The sequence below is a fragment of the Mobula birostris genome, chromosome 14 (genome assembly GCF_030028105.1).
Source record: "Mobula birostris isolate sMobBir1 chromosome 14, sMobBir1.hap1, whole genome shotgun sequence".
Classification (NCBI taxonomy): Eukaryota; Metazoa; Chordata; class Chondrichthyes; order Myliobatiformes; family Myliobatidae; genus Mobula; species Mobula birostris.
The window spans coordinates 91,245,896-91,263,543 of NC_092383.1; the positions used below are offsets into that span (position 1 = coordinate 91,245,896).

The 17,648-nt window shown below is 40.4% G+C and overlaps 1 protein-coding gene across 7 annotated transcripts in view; it reads left to right on the plus strand.

The window, feature by feature from the left end:
* Positions 1 to 11,447, plus strand: part of mdm4 (MDM4 regulator of p53) — a 38,459-nt gene extending 27,012 nt beyond the window's left edge. For 2 of the 7 annotated variants that reach the window (XM_072278927.1, XM_072278928.1), the window contains exons 7-11: positions 145 to 238; positions 2,805 to 2,971; positions 5,994 to 6,161; positions 7,095 to 7,199; positions 9,622 to 11,447. In XM_072278927.1, the coding sequence (XP_072135028.1) occupies positions 145 to 238; positions 2,805 to 2,971; positions 5,994 to 6,161; positions 7,095 to 7,199; positions 9,622 to 10,188 (1,101 nt within the window). In that variant the 3' untranslated portion in view covers positions 10,189 to 11,447. Of the gene's footprint in view, positions 1 to 144; positions 239 to 1,230; positions 1,364 to 2,804; positions 2,972 to 5,993; positions 6,162 to 6,558; positions 6,987 to 7,094; positions 7,200 to 9,621 lie in introns of those variants that run through there. The other 5 variants (XR_011889149.1, XR_011889152.1, XR_011889148.1 and 2 more) reach the window with 4 other exon arrangements.
* Positions 11,448 to 17,648: the final 6,201 nt, after the last annotated feature.

Sequence of the window (17,648 nt, forward strand, 5' to 3'; positions counted from 1 at the left end):
AAGCTGCAATTTTGAGTACATCGGTCCCAAGTTCTGCCTTTTTATATACACAAAGGTTGGTGACGGAGTAGAACTGCTACATCCTATTCCTATTCAAAGATAATCATATAAACGTTTGCTTCTTACTGTGTCTTTCCCACACAGTGCCCTGCATCAGGGGAATGTGAAGATGAAACAGCTGCCTGGAACATTGCACTTTCAGCTACCTCACACTTAAAACGAAAAAACTCCGAATCAGGTCAGTATATCTGTTTCAGCTTGCAGTTTGAGGCTTAACAAAATACTTTCATTGACATGGTACCTGATGCATCAGGTGAGTATTTCAAATGTACTGAGCCACTGTTGAATTCCAAAAGTAGTAGATAATTTACATACAAGGTTCTTTCAATGAAGGCCACTTATTCTGCTTTTAGTGGTGTTTCAGAAATAAAAAAATTATCAAAATTGGGAGATACTTGTCTTAGAACATTCCAGCACAGTGCAGGCCCTTGGTCCCACAGTGTTAATCCCGACTTCAACTTGCTCTATGATCGATTTAACCCTTTGCTCTTACATAGCCCTCCATTTTTCTATCATCCACGTGCCCATCTAACAGTTTCTTAAATGCCCACCCCTAGCAGCATGGTTCATGCACCAGCCACTCTCTGTGTAAAGAACTTGGCCCTGACATCCCCCCCATACTTTCCTCCAATCACCTTAAAATTATATCCCCTTGTGTTAGCTATTTGCACCGTCTTGCTGGAGGACTTTTAAATTGTGCCTGATTCGTTGGAGCAGGTATCTCTGTTGTGCAGCCTTCCAGCTATTGGACACTGAAAATGTCAGCATAGATTGTGTGTGCTCAGGTTCTGGCTTCAGGCTTGAAAATTTGATTAGATTAGATTCAACTTTATTGTCATTGTGCCGAGTACAGATACAAAGCCAGTGAAATGCAGTTAGCATCTGTCCAGAAATGCAAAGAATAGTGTTATTTACAAAATAACTGCAAATAAAAAGTAAGTGCTGCAGCACACAAATATAAAAGTACTGAGACAGTACAATATGAGTGCAATACTGCTTAGCGCTGTGATGTGAGGTTCAGCAGGGTCACAGCCTCAGGGAAGAAGCTCTTCCTGTGCCTGCTGGTGTGGGAGCGGAGGCTCCTGTAGCGCCTACCAGATGGGAGGAGAGTAAAAAAGCCTGTGGTTAGGCTGAGATGCATCCTTGATAAATGCTTTTCGCCCTGCCCAGGCAGCGTTTATGGTAGATGTTCTCAATGGTGGGCAATTGGGTGCCGATAATCCGCTGGGCAGTTTTCACCACGTGCTGAAGTGCTTTGAGGTCCGATACGGGACGATTGCCATACCACACTGAGATGCGGTTGGTGAGTATACTCTCAGTGGTACAGTGGTAAAAGTCCATCAGTATCCTGGGACAGAGGTGAGCTTTCTTGATGCTCCGCAGGAAATAAAGGCGCTTTTTGATCAGGATGGAGGAGTTCAGGGACCAGGTGAGATCCTCGGAAATGTGGGCACCAAGGAATTTGAAGCTTGTTTCAAAGTCCTGTATGCTGCTGCTGTTAACGTGAATATTCAGCCCATTCATTTTCTGCCAACACTTCGTAACACAATCCTGACTATCTCATTACCTAGTAGATCATTGAATATTACATAGGTGATTTGGGATAAAGGACTATGCTTTCTCTTAAGCTGCACTGTGACTGAATGTTTGTAGAGCTTTGAGGGGATTGTAACTATTTGGATTACCATTGCACTGAATTAATGGGTGTTTAGCAGCTGCCTCTGTGTTGCTGAATTGGTGATTCTGCTGCATAAGAACAGCAATCTTTTTCCCCTGGATTTTACGCTTAAGAAAATTGATGAATACATTTGTATCTCTAACCAACTAATAGTTGTAATAAGACCATAAGACACAGGAGCAGAATTAGGTCATTCAGCCCATTGAGTCTGCTCCACGTAGCTGATTTATTATCCCTTTCAACCCCATTCTCCTGCCTTCTCCCCATAACCTTTGTCGCCCTTACTAATTCAGAATCTATTAACCTCCACTTTTACTGACTTGGCCTCCACAGCTGTCTGTGGCAATGAGTTCCACAGATTCACCACCCTTTGGCTAAAGAAATTCCTCCTCATCTTTGTTTTAAAGGGACATCTTTTTATTCCTGAGTTTGTGCCTTCTGGACCTACACTCCCCACTATACTCTCTTTCTGGGACTTCCAACTGGATCACTGATGATGAGACCCCCCTCCCCCCCCCCCCCCGGTGAAACCTGATATTTGTCAAATTGTCAGATCGTTATCCAAGTGACCTCAGGATCTTGCATTCCTGGTTAAGCAATTATAATAGCATAGTGGTTAGAATAATTTCCAGAAATCACTTCAGCCTCACTTGGTCACCTCTGATAAATATTGCTTAAGGAGACTGATTATGATGGTTAAGATTGGGAACAGAACTTCCTATTTGCTGGCACCCAGCATTAGCATCAAGCTCCCCTAAGGCAGTCAAACAGGAACTATTCTGTTCCAAAATGGCAAAAATATAACTTGCCCTATTTCTGATGAGAACATTCATTAATGTGTCCACATGACTGTCCTGTCCTGCTGTCTGGTGAGATTGATTGCTAGTGTGCTGTGGATTCATGCCACCTAGAAGCTTAGTTAAGGTTTCTTGTCAAAGACTGTAAAATCTCTTTTCGTGCTTTTAAGAACTGTATCTACTTTCAGTCCTAAACTTCAGGAGATTTATGGAAAACTTTACACCCAAGGGGCAAAGTTTGGGATAAAGGCATGTGTTCAATTTTATAGATGAGTCTCTAACAGATGATCACACTGAATGTCAAGCCAAAAAATTAAAAGCAGCTAACGTTTCTGATCTGTGGGATGCTGCCGGACTGCCATGGTGGTTTATAAAAACCTTGCGTTCTAATTACGGAAGCAGGAAGAGTGGATCGACTGATATTCATAGTAACCAGGTGAACTGATTTCTGCTTTCATTGATGTATTTTAGTAATTTATCTATCTGTAAATCCCCTAATTTATCAAAGTTCAAAGTACGTATACAGTATACAACCTTGAGATTTGTCTTCTTGCAGACAGCCACAAAAAAAATCCGAGAACTTGTTTAAAGAAAACACCAATACATCAAGACTATCAGACGTGTGAAAAAGACATTCACACTACCAGCAAAAAGTGAACCAATAACACACAAAACATTAAGCATCAAATCGTAGAGTCTCTAAAAGTGTACTCCTCCCTGATGAGACGGAAGCAAAGTTGAGCCAGTATCAACCCGAGGGCCAGAACTGGAAAGATCCAGTTAACTAGTGTGCAGTCTCTCATCAATTCCCATTCAGAATTGACCAAAAAATTACTACTATTATAATTATAAACAATCTAATGGCAGGCAACTGCTCTTTTGCTAGAGGGTTGGAATATAAAGTAGGATTATGAAGTTACTATTCTATATAAACATGTGAATGACAGCCAACTGTTCGTTTGCTAGAGCACTGGCATATAGTGCAATTATCTCATTCTTTGGTACCACCTACGTAGTATGCCAAGACTATGATGGAGCCCTTCTGACTGGATGAGTGCAGTTCCAGAAGCACCCGAGGCTCATCACAATGCTGGAGCAGCCAACTTGATTAGGACCCCAGCAGCCATAATGTTCACTTCGTCAGCTGTTGGGTTGTGATGGATACTAAGCCAAAATGCATTGCAGCAATTTACCAAGGCTTCTTCCATATCACGTCCCTTACAGGTGCCATGGGCACCTGCAACATTTATTCTTTATCTCTCCTTATCCTCTAACTCAAATTATAATTGCTGGGTGTAATCCTAGGTTTGTATAGAATTGTGACATATACAGGTCCTTTAGCCCAACTCATCCATGTCGTTCAAGATGTCTACCTAAGCTAGTCCCCATTAGTCTACTTTTGGCCCATATCCCTCTAAATCTTTTCTATCCATTTAACTGTCCAAGTATTTTTAAATGTTGAATTGTATATTGTACCTGCCTCAACCGTTTCCTCTCACCATTACGCACCACTATCTGTGTAAGAAAAATTACTTAAGGTACTTTTTAAATCTTTCCACTCTCACCTTAAACTTATGCCCTTTAGCTTTTGATTCTGCTCGACCAGATTAAAGACTGTACTCAGCCTATCTGTACTCATGATGGTTCACTTAACTATAAGGTTACCTCTCCATTTTATGCACTCCAAAGAATAAGATCCTACCTGTCCAGATTCTCTCTGTGACTCAGGCTGTTCAGTCTTGGCAACATCCTCATTTGCGTTCTTTCCAGCTAAGCTGTACTGAGAGTACCTTGACCTGATGACTTTACTGATGTAAGAAGGTGGCTCTTTCCCATCTTTTATGGACATTTAGGATGAGTTTCAAATGCTGACCTAACTGGTGATTCCCATATTCTGTAAATAAAACTTTTAAAGAAGCATTAAATCCTTGCATTAAAATAAGGGTTCCCAACCTTTTTTTATGCCATGGACCAAAACCATAATGCAAAGGGTGCGTGGATCCAGGTTATGAACCCTTGATCTAAAGTGATGGTTCTTGCGACCACTTTTCTTATGCAAGATACCCATAAGAGAGACAAACTGGCCCAATGTAACAAAATAAAAAGTGGCCACTTGGAGTGATATCATGCCTGCATACATTGTTTGGAATACAGATGCATGGGAGAAATATTTGGCTACCATTGAAGTGATCATTGGTTGTGGATGTTCTCTCATCTCAGGGTTCAATTCCTGCCTTGTAAGGAGTTTGCATGTTCTCCCTGTGACCACAGGGGTTTCCTCCAGGTGCTCTGGTTTTCTACTACGTTCCAAAGGTGTACAAGTTAGGGTTAGTAAGTTGTGGGCATACTATGGCACAGAAAGCATGGCATGGCAACACTTGCAGACTGTCCCCAGCACATCTTTGACACAATCGATGGATTTCACTGTATTTTACAATATCCATGTGACAAATAATGCTAATCCTTATATCGAAAATAGATGTGTGTAGAAATGAGACAAAATATTTTATTTTGTTTAATACCAGGAAGAACATTTAATATGTCATAACCTAAAAAGTTACTAGATGGAGCTGAAAATTGGGATTAGTGTGGAACTGTCTTAATAACATAGCTGGGATTAACTGAATGGTGAACATAGGACATAGAATAGTACATTGATGGTCAGTTGTGAGGAAAAATTGGCAAATGGAATTTAATCATTAGTAGTGAGGTGCATCATTTGGAGAGTTGCACAAAGGCAGTTGGGTGTACAGTAAGTGGCAAGGTATTGAATGGAGTGGAACGCAGGAACCTCAAGCTCTGTGTTCACAGATCCTTAAAGCAGCAAGACAGATCTGTTTGATCAAGCAGAAGCTGAAAGGTGTTTCCCTTGCCTGGAACACCTGAAGCTAGTGTTAATTGCCTCAGGTTAAGGGATTGGTTATTTAAAACTAGGTGAACAAATTTTGCACATCAGTGGGTTATGAATTTTCAGAATTCCCAATCGTGCAGAAGTCTGGAGGTCTGTCCTGGGGTTGGAGGCCTAGAGGGTAGGAAGGGACTTGATTTGCTGCTCTTTTGTTGCTGCTGGTGTTGATCTGCTGAACATTGTGGGCCTATTATGACATTGGAATGCATAGTGACACATGCAGACTGCCCCCAGCACGTGTTGGTTGTTAATACAAATGTGACATTTCACCATATGCTTTGGTGTGCATGTGATAAATGAGAATCGAATCCTGGAGTGCTCAGTTGCTGAGTGCATTCAGGACAGCAGGAGATTTTGGGCACCAATAAAATGGGAGAATTTGAGAGATGTAGAAATTCTTTGATCTTATTGTGTGAAATGATGCAACAAATGGTCTCTGTTGAGTCCTTGTATAGATCACATTGGTGATGCATTGAAGGGTTGCCTGCTGGATTAGTTATATCTCAGTTGACTAAGGTTACAGTCGTAATGTTGTTCATTGATTCTGCAGGATATAGACACTGCCATTGTCTCTGACTCGACTGATGATCTGTGGTTTCTGAATGAAGCTCCTACTGACCAAATAAACACGGAGATCAAGTTGGACACTGTTGAGTTGAAAGAGAAGGATGTTTGTGAGGGCCTGGTGGAGGAAGGAGACAACACAGATAAGAAGGAGGTAGGCAGAATATCATTTCAGATAAAAAGCTAATTCTGGCTAAATCTCTATATGCAACTCTCTCTCCATGGCCATGAGGAAATGGTGGAGCAGACTCGATGGGCCAAGTGGCCTAATTCTACTCCTATGTCTTATGGTCTTATCGCCCCAACTTGCAAAAACTTGAGCTATTGATTTGGGGGTCTGCCATTTTTAAATGCCTTGTACCTGATATTTCAAGATGTTTCGGTATAGTGGATCTTCTGGGAATCTTTAGATTTGATCATAATAAACTAAGAATGTTTATTATTTGAAAACTTGTATTTCAAGAAAAAAGAATGAACCTTACTTTCATTGTATTGGAACTAATGACAGCAGCTGGTTGAAGATTTTTTACCTTGGTCGTTGTCTGTCTCAGGTTAAAAATGTGCTCATTTCCTGACTGGAGAAGAACCTTGAATTGGAGTGGAAACTAGTCCAAATAGATGCCATAAAGGTCTCTTCTCCGAAGGCTCTTGATTTCCCAAGAGAAAAATGAGCTTGTGGGCAATTGACTCAGTTAAATGCCCTGAATTTAGCATAAACTGCTTCCAATTCAACAAGCTCGTAGAACACTCAAGAATGGAATGTTTGGGGAGGTTTTGCTCTGGTGTGGTATGGAAGCACTTCATTGAAGTCAGTACGTCACCAGATGTGTGTAGACAGCTATACTTTGCATCTAACCTATGGCATAAGACTCAGAAGTGCTCAATACTGCCACTGGGTAGAAATAATAACTCCCGATAGCATTATCATTCTTCACCGTGAAAGTGAAAAGTTGGTAACCCTAACCTCCGAGTAGTCAAGGTAAGAATCACCATGCACTTGATCATCATTTAGAGATTTACACTTTCCGATTCGCAGAAGTTATCTTGCTATTTCCCTGGTTGTGATTTCCCTGCCTCCCTTTCAAAGGTTATTGGAGTTACAGTATTTGAAACTGAAAAGGACACAGTGGATTCAGGGGATGACACTGACACAGAAATATCTCATTTGGCCGAGGATTCCAGTGACTTGAAGGTATGATCTGATGTTCTGACCAATTGTAAACTTTTGAATTATGCATTCTGGTTTCAAGTGGAGTTTATTGTCGTGTGCACAAGTATAGGTATTTAACACCCTGGTTAAGAATTTTACTGCTGTGCTGTAGGTATTTCATTTTAGCAGATCTGTAAGAACAGTTTGTTCTGTTTGACATCTTTGGGTTTGAGTGAAAGATAAAGGGCTGTGTTGTTCAACTTGGGAATGTTGTGTCGGCCAATGAGGATGGTGGAATTGGGAGAAGGTTCTGGAGAGCGCTAGGCAGAGGGGTTTTTGTGACTGACACTGGGGTGGGTCGAGGTCTTTTTGTCGGGATCCGGAAGAAGACAGGAGGAAAGATGGCTGAGGATGCAGTTCTAGTTGCACAAGGTACTTTGTGCAGATGAATGGCTTCAAGGGGTTAGGACCAATACTCCCATGGGGCAGCCCTTTTGAGATGGATTTTGAGCGATATTCAAAAGGTGGGTCCAGTGCGCAAGTTAAAGACAACTTCAAGATGAGCTCCAACTTACATGCACGTTTGGCCCTTTTTATTTTTTTTTCTTTTTCCTACTAACTGATAAAGCTGAAACTTGTAAGTAAACTTTCTTTATAATTGTAGGCAATGTACAACCTGTTATTTCTTGCTGGGCTAATTGCACGGGAGCAGTATTACACATGATTTGCACAGATCGGGGTTCAGGTGGTCAAGATATCCCAGCCTCCTGGTTTTGGTGGGACCTAAGTCATACAGGTGTACGGAGTTTGAGAAAGGTGGTTTTCTCACTACTTAGTCTAGTGGCTGTTAGTGAGGGGCTAACAAGCCACGTTCCTAAAGACACTGGATAAAAAGGGGTTTCAGGGACAATTATAAACTTTATTGTAGCAGCATCACAGATGTGTAGATTCAGACAACATACAGACATGTTAACGTGTAAATTATACAAGATAGCGAAGAAAATTCCGAGCAAAACAAACACAATTAGAGACAAGTCCACGGCTGTGCAAGAGGTGATCGTAGTGCTCCGTTACTGAGATAGTATTCGGGTTGTACAGGTCAGTTCAAGAACCTGATAGTTGTAGAAAATTAATGAAATAAGGTAATCTGAAGAAGTTCAGCTTTTTGAGTCTCTAAACATTTAATTAGATCTAGGCTGATCAAGCTGATATCTCCTTGTTGCATTTTTAATTTATTCTGGTTTATATACCTGTGTCCAAAATGTATTTCACATTTACTTTAAAGGAGGGCTCCAGGTAGCTTAGTGCGATGCTATTACAGCTCATGGCATCAGAGGCCAATTCCAATGCCGTCCATAAGGAGCTTGTATGTTCTCTCAGTGATCGTGTGAGTTTCCTCCCACAGTCCAAAGACGTACTGATTAGTAGGTTATCTGGTCATTGTAAATTGTCTTGTGATTAGGCTAGGGTTGCTGGGTGGTGTGGCTCATCAGCGAAAGGGCCTATTCTGCGCTCTATTTCTGAATATAAAGGACATGTAAATATATATTCCTTTACTTTTAAAGTATCGGTGATGGAACTTTACAGTAAATTGATGCTAAAATTTGTTCAGTGTTGCAATGTTAGATACTACTAAGCTACATTGAACTGAATGTGAAGCATAACTCCTCAGCCTCATGATCCACCCACCCTTGTTGTGACATACGGATAAAATGAATGAGATCTGTAGTTTCAGAGAAGCAGCATACTTTGATCGTTCCAGAGCGGTGCTTGCCATAAATCAGGGGTTCTGAACCTGGAGTCCACAGACCCCTTGCTTAGTGGTATTGGTCCATGGGGTAAAGAAGGTTGGGAACCCCTGCCATGGATTCTAAACATAGGTTGTAAAGCAGGGGTAGGCAGCCTTAAGCACAAATGATTTTCTGGCATGCGTTATTCATTAATTTGAGGCAAAGCATAACTAGATTTAAATGGATAATTCCCATATTTCAAGTTTTTTACGGCATTTCTCTGGCCCACCGCCCATTCATTAATATGCAATCCGGCCCACAGAGGCAAAAAAGTTGCCGAACCCTGTTGTAAAGCATACTGCAAGGAGGAAAGACACATTCAGTAATAACTTTGTGTATTTCTATGTTACATTGACTGTTCTATTTATAATAAATTACTATGATTGCACATTGCACATTTAGGTGGAGACATAATGTAAAGATTTTTACTCCTCATGTATGTGAAGGATGTAAGAAATAAAGTCAATTCAATTCAATAATGACTTTTAGCAGTGAGATGCCATGGGTGCCAATGAGTCTGCTTAATTACTGAGGCAATAACTGTTAGCCTATGATGTTTAACATATTAGGAAGGCCATACTAAGCATTTGACGATGTTGTGGTCTTTAGACGTGTCTTTTCTGCTACCAAGTACTTTCTATGTGGTGACTTGTGATACTTGCTTTTCGTTTTAGGACTCTTGGAAGTGTACTAAATGTGGAAGGTTGAATCCCTCTCAAAAGCAATACTGCCTTCAGTGTTGGGCACTTCGTAAAGGCTGGCACCTTAATTGCCCCAGGTTTGTACCATGCATTTCTGACCCATCCACTGGCTTTGGAGAAGGTGAGGACGATGAAGGTATTGACGTTCCTGACTGTCGGAGGTCCATCTCTGAGCCTCTGCTTCAGACTGAAGTTGCCAAATGCAAGGAGAAAGGGAAACATATTCAGGGTCGAGCATCTACAGGGAGATTTCTACAACCATCCACTTCAAGTATCAGCTTATGTGGGAGCAAAGAGGAGGTTGAATCCATGTGTGAAGAAACAAAAATGCAACACAAGGGCTCCTTGCATTTTCAAAGAAATTGCTTGGGGCCCTGTCTTATCTGCGGTGTGCGTCCAAGGACTGGGAATATCATTCATGGAAAGACGGGACACCTTGTAGCATGCTATGCATGCGCTAAGATGTTATACAAGCGAAAACTGCCTTGTCCTGTATGTGTGCAGCCAATTACTACAGTAATTAAAACTTTCATAGGGTAAACAGCTTGCTTAGTTAGATACTAAGCAACATGCAAGTGAACATGTAGCATAACTGCTCAGATTCTGATCCACCCAGTAGTTTCAGTCACTTTTGTTGTGATATGGTTAAGATGACTGAGAACTTGTAACTTCAGAGAAGCAGTGTACTTTGATCATTCCAAGGCATGCCACGGGTTATTGCCATAGATGCTAAATGTTGGTTGTAAAACACACCACAGGGAGAAATTAAATGTATTCAGTTGCAACTTTGATTCATGATCCCATCGTTAGTGAGATTAGCTTTGGGAGCTAATGAGACTAATTGAAATGATTACTGAAACAATACCATTGCTGCTTGAGCCTGTGATGTTTAACGAGTCAGCCACCAGTACAACTAAATATCATACTCAGTATGTCAGATGAGAGAGTATTTTAGGGATTTAACTTCAGTGAGGAGTTGACCAGTTTTTTGTTTAGTGTAATGTCTAGCTCTTAGCAAAACATTTGAGAAGTCAAAAACCTGGTTGCCACAGTTTGAAATTACAAAGTTAGCCAGAGTTGGATTCGTACTTCCACTATTGGGTCATGATTCATAATTATCTTCATTGCAAGTCGGAGAATTTGTATGCTGGGGACACGAGACACTTTCTTTTCTCATGTAGGAGGATAACTGTCTCATCCTTGCTCCATTTTGTGCACTAATCGACAATGCCTGAAGCCATAGTCTATGTTGAATTGTAAGAAACACTAATCTAGCAAACTATATTCTACAGATGTTACACAGATAGTTATAAGAATGGAAGGCTATACATACAGCCCAGTGTTTTGAGTTTGTTCTTCATGCATTTCCAATCTTCAGTAATATTAGGCCATGTTTTGACCTGACGTTGCAATGCTAATAATTACTATTCCAAATGTAGCTCTAGTTCAGAAAGAAAAATAAAAATTGTGCTAAAGCTGAAGGTAATATTTCCCACCCTGACTCTACAGGAGATGTGTAGTCAGTTCTGAACAGATTCAGTTTTGATTTGAAACTTGAGTTAAAATGAAGTTGTGCAGTGAATTATTTTCTCAGAAATTATGATGTTCTGCTTTTGTCAATTTGCCTTGGGTACCCAGCCTGCTGTAATTCTTGGACCACTCTCATGTTTCTAATTATGAGAGACGCTTTTGTATTTACAGTAAATAGTTACGTTAATTTGGAAAACATATTAACAGTTCAAATTCAGTAAGAAATTTATGACTGAAGTTAATAAATATGATGATTATTTATTATCAAACCTGCTTTGTTTCTTATTTAGGTATCCATTGTGTTTTGTTGTTCGTATGGAATTTGTCATTTAGAAGTTAAGATTCTGGCAAGATTCAAGTCTGCAGTGTTGCATCGAGGTTGAATACGGCCAGTAAACGGATGGTCCATTACTTCCAGAAAGCTACCCAGTCAGAAGTTTGATGTTTCTCAGCGAGTGGTTTTGCTATTAAGGGCATTATTATTGCATAACGGCCATTTTAGCACCCATCAGCATTCCTAAGAGATGCAGTTACAAAGGAGTTCTATTCAGGAAGTCAAATATTCATTTATGTTAAGCATCTATTTCTTGATGTTTTTCCATTGCCAGACTCTGGTTGTTTGAATTATGGCCAGCTTCTGTGGTGCCCTATTATACTTATAGAACACTACAGCACAGAAACAGGCTCTTCGGCATGCTGAACTACCATGCTGCTTGCTCCGATCAATCTGCATGTACCTATACAAATTTCTCTTAAATACTGAATTCAGCTAGTTCCATTGGCAGGTCGTTCCACACTCTCACCACCCTCTTGAGTGAAGTTGTTCCCCTTCATGATCCCCTAAAACATGTCACCTTTCACCCTTAACCTATGACCTCTAGTTTTAGTTCCACCCAGCCTCAGTGGAAAAGGTTTACATTTACATTGTTTGGGCCCCTCATAATTTTCTATATCTCTATCAAATCTCCCCTCATTCTCCTATGCTCCAGGGAATAAAATCGTATTCTATTCAACCTTTCTCTATAACTCAGATCCTCCTGTCCCAGCAACATCCTTGTCCTAGCAGTTGCTGGATCTGGCTAATCATTGCAACTCCCTTACTTCAAGGATAAGCAGGCCTGAGCCAGAAAGGAAGGCCAGATGAGAAAACAAACAGGAGATTGTGCAGATGCTGGAAATTGAGCAAATCATTGAAAATGCGTGAGCAACTCAGGAAGGCAGGTGGCATCTTTAGGGGAGAATAAACAGTGTTTCAATCTGATGAAGGCTATCGCCTGAAACGTTGATTGTTTATTTCCCTGTATAGATGCTGAGTCCCTGCAGCATTTTCATCATGGGCACCAGCCTGCCCAGCTTCGAGGACAACCTCAAATGGTGGCATGCATCATTAAGGACTCCTGTCACTCAGGGCATGTCCTCTTCTCATTGCTACCATCAGGGAAGAGGTACAGGAGCCTGAAGACACAGGAAAATGTTTCAGGAACAGCTTCTTCCCCTCCACTAACAGATTCTGAATGGAGAATATATATATGTTTCTTATTGTAATTTATAGTTTTCTACATTGCAGTGTTTTGCATTGCTTTGCACTGCTGCCACAAGTAACAAATTTCATGGCATATACCATATTAAACTTGATTCTGACTTTAGTTGCGAAAAGTAGCTGAGTACTCAAGATAAGTGCTTGATAGCAACACACTATAAACTGAGAGGTAACTCAGCACGCGATCTGCTGGCTGATAACCTGCTTCCACATGTAAAGAACAAGCATCTTGGCATACTAGGAACCAATTCTACCACCTTGGTATTGTTGTGTACCTTTTGCTAGGTCTTATAACAAAGAACCACGAAAAACAGTGGATCTGTTTAATAGGAGTTTTATTACTTTCAAGGAGAAGCACCTCCACTCCTCATGGATGGCAGTCAGCATCTGCTTTACAGCTTACAAAATTTGTTCCTTTTTATACAAGTTTTCAGGCTATTCTTGGCTGGTATTTGGTCTGGGAGTCAGTTCATGTAATTCCTAAGGCCACATACTATGTCAACTTCCTGTTAGTTATACAGTGAACAACGATCAGGACAGTACATGCCTCCTGCCACGTACACACTTAGCTTATAGCAAAGCACTCTGGGATTATTGGGTTCCATTTGGTCACATTACAAGATTAAATACATAAAAAGCCTAAAACTTTTGAATGTATTTCCACAGCATACCTGAAGAAGGGTCTTGGCCTGAAATGCCAATTGTTTATTCATTTCCATTGACGCTGCCTGACCGTGAGTTCCTCCAGCATTTTGTGTGTGTGGTCTTGGAACTAGCTTCAGAGAGAGTGAAGGGCATGGCGAGGCACAGAAGATGTCATGGGCACACACTGCAACCAAGGAAGACCCTAGTTTGTGATGCTTATTTGTACCACTGGACGACTGAGGTCGAGGGAATGGAACCGCCCCCGTGTAAAGCTTTTCCACTTTAAAATCTCTCCTGCACTGGTTTCCTATTACCGTCAGACATGATGGACAACCACCACCCTTCTAAGTATTGAATTCTTAACAATGGTGAAGTTACCATCTATTAGCTAAAGGTAAAAGCCATGAGTGGAGTGTGAAATGGGCAATAGGGTTACTAAAACAAAAACAACAGAGATGAGAAATTTCTTTAGCCAGAGGCTGGTGAATCTGTGGAATTCATTGCCAGGGACGGCTGTGGAAGCCAAGTCATTGGGTATATTTAAAGTGGATGCTGATTTGTTCTTGATTTGTAAGGGCATCAAAGGTTACAGAGAAAGTAGGAGAATGAAGTTGAGGGGGATAGTAAATCAGCCATGATGGAATGGCAGAGAAGACCTGATGGGCCAAATGGCCTAATTCTCCCCTGCCTTATGGTCTTGTGATAAAAAAGTGCAGAAGCAGATGGTAGAGCACCAAACAGCCCTGAAACGTTTCTCTTTCTGTGAAGGCTGACCTGACTTACTGTAAGTATTTGTTATTTTCAGTTTTTATTTTAGTCAATGTACTATCTTTACACAAAGGGGCACTGCAGATGCTGGAAACATGCCTGCCCTGCCAATTTCCTCCAGCATCTTGTAGAGTGACACACACCTTCACAGCAACGTTGCGGTTAGTGCGATGCTGTTACAGCTCGGGTTCGGAGTTCGTTTACAGCGCTGTCTGAAGGGAGTTTGTATATTCTCCCCATGAACATGTTGGTTTTCTCTGTATGTTGCAGTTTCCTCCCACATTCCAAAGACGTACTGGTTAGTAGGTCAATTGGCCATTGTAAATTGTCCTGGGATTAGGCTGGGTTAAATGGGTGGATTGCCGGCTGATGTGGCTCATTGACTCGGAAGGATCTGTTCTGCGCGGTGTCTCTAAATAAATAATAAAACTTCACACAAGATCTTTTTCAGTTCACTTGCATCTTTGGGAGTCCCAACTTTTCCCTGTTACTAGGATCACAAGGGAAGGTAGATGGGTAGGAGAGGAGGGATGAATTGAGAGTACACGTGGCTTTGGTGGCGAAGCTGGGTGAGCACATGATGGAAGAGCTGGAGAGCTGCCGAGAGTGCAACATTGAGACAGGGTCTCACTCAATTCCTGAAGAAAATATTTAATCTCCAGAATGTGTTCTTTCGCTGGACGCCGAGAAGGCATTTGATAGAGTTGAATGGGAATACTTATTTAACATCCTCGAGAAATTTAATTTTAGCCCAAAATTCATATCTTGGATTAAATTTATATATCATACATCTTTACACGAGGAATTCTGCAGATGCCACACTCAGGTTGGAGGAACAACACCCTATATTCCGTCTGGGTAGCCTCCAACTTGATGGCATGAACATTGACTTCTCTAACTTCTGCTAATGCCCCACCTCCCCCTCGTACCCCATCCGTTATTTATATACACACATTCTTTCTCTTTCCTTTTTCTCCCTCTGTCCCTCTGACCATACCCCTTGTCCATCCTCTGGGTTTTCTCCCCCTCCCCCTTTTCCTTCTCCCTGGGCCTCCTGTCCCATGATCTTCTCATATCCCTTTTGCCAATCACCTGTCCAGCTCTTGGCTCCATCCCTCCCCCTTCTGTCTTCTCCTATCATTTTGGATCTCCCCCTCCCCCTCCCACTTTCAAATCTCTTACTAGCTCTTCCTTCAGTTAGTCCTGACGAAGGGTCTCGGCCGGAAACATCAACTAGAGATGCTGCCTGGCCTGCTGCGTTCACCAGCAACTTTGATGTGTGTTGCTATCATACATCTTTGGCTTCTGTACTTACTAATAATCAGAGATCTCCCTTTTTTAGGCCTTTTCAAGGTACTAGACAGGGCTGTCCTTTAAGCCCTTACAATTTGATATTGCCTTGGAACCCTTGGCAATCGCTGTTCGTGATTCACCCAGTATATTTGGCGTTATTCGTGGGAATGAGACGCATAAGGTATCATTATATGCAGATGACCTGTCACTATATATCTCTAATCCAGAGAAATCCATCCCTGCAGTAATATTACTGCTTGCTCAGTTTAGTAGTTTTTCTGGCTATAAATTGAATCTTAATAAGAGTGAGCTTTTTCCATTAAATATGCAAGTTCCAATTATAGACAATTACCATACAGACTGGTTACGGATTATTTTACTTAATTGGGTGTTAAAATTACTAAGAAGCATAAGGATCTATTTAAAGTTAACTTTTTACCCTTAATTGATCATGTTAAACAATTGCTTACTAAATGGGTCTCCATTGTCCCTATCATTGATTGGTGAAATCAATGCTATTAAGATGATTATTTTACCTAAATTTCTGTATCTATTTCAGGTAGTACTAATCTTCATCTCTAAATCCTTTTTTGATATTATTGATTCTAAAATTTCTTCATATATATGGCAGAATAAAAATCCTAGATTAAGTAAGAAATATCTACAGAAATCAAAAAGGGATGGCAGTTTGGCATTGCCGAACTTTAGGTTCTATTATCGGGCAATTAATATTCCATACCTAACGTTCTGGACACAAGATTTGGATGAAATTCAATGTCCACGATGGGTGAACCTCGAGTGCGAGTCTGTACAGGGGTTCTCATTGGCTTCTATCTTAGGGGCTTCGTTTCCCTTTGCATTTACTAAACTGAATAAACAAACGATTAATCCAATAATTAAAGACACAATACGAATATGATTTCAAATTCGTAAATTTTTTGGATTGAATAAATTTATCCTATCAAGTCCTATTATACACAAAAAATGCTGGTGAACGCAGCAGGCCAGGTAGCATCTATAGGAAGAGGTACAGTCGACGTTTTGGGCCGAGACCCTTCGTCAGCATTTTTTGTGTGTGTTGCTTGAAATTCCAGCATCTGCAGATTTCCTCGTGTTTGAAGTCCTATTATATCCAGTTTTTTCTTCCAACCATCCAGAACTGATCAAGCTTTTCTTTTATGGAAAATGAAGGGAATAATAGGTTTTCGTGATTTATTCATGGATAATTGTCTCGTCCTTTGAACAGTTGTCTAATAAAATATAATTTGCCTAGATCATATTTTTTCAGATATTTACAGATTAGAAACTTTTTGAAGGTTTTTACCTACTTTTCTGATATCAAATTGAAATTACAGTTCAGGTTTAAACCCCTATCAGAAGAGTTTAATAGCAATTGTTTATGATTTAATTACGAAAATACATTTAGGTATGTCTGTAAAATTAAGAACGAATGGGAAAGAGAACTTCAGGTATCTTTACCTATAGAGAGATGGGAGAAAATTCTCCAACTAGTTAACACTTCTTCAATGTGTGCTAGACACGCTTTGATACAATTTAAGGTGGTTCATAGGGGCCATATAGGATAAGTTAGCTCGTTTTTATGGTCATATAAATCCTGTCTGTGACAGATGTAATTCTGAGGTAGCTTCCTTGACACATATGTTCTGGTCTTGCCCTCTTTTGGAAAAATATTGGAAAGACATTTTTGATATTATTTCAGTAGTTTTGCATGTTGATTTACAACCTCATCCTATTACTGCAATTTTTGGATTACCAATGATAGACTTTAGTCATTTATCCCCCTCAGCTTGTCGTTTGATTGCATTTGTTACATTAATAGCCAGAAGATCCATTTTATTTAAATGGAAAGATTCTAATCCCCCTTCTACATTTCAATGGTTTTCCCAAACTATAATATGTTTAAATTTGGAAAAAATTAGGAGTGATCCTTCGGTTAAATTTGAAGAAACTTGGAGGCCATTTATTCAACATTTTCATATGATGTAAGTTGACCTTTTCAGAATCCTTTTTAATAACTTTTTGTTAGGAGGAGGTAATGACAAATAATGATCTTAACCGATGAAATATGGCAGCCCAGTCTTTGTTTTGTTTTGTCTTGTTTTTTTTAGTGTAGGGGGTTGGTTTCCTTTTCATGTTCAGTTATTAAGAGATTGGGAGGTTTAAATTAAATATGTTACTCAGAGTCTGTGTCTGTATACGTTAA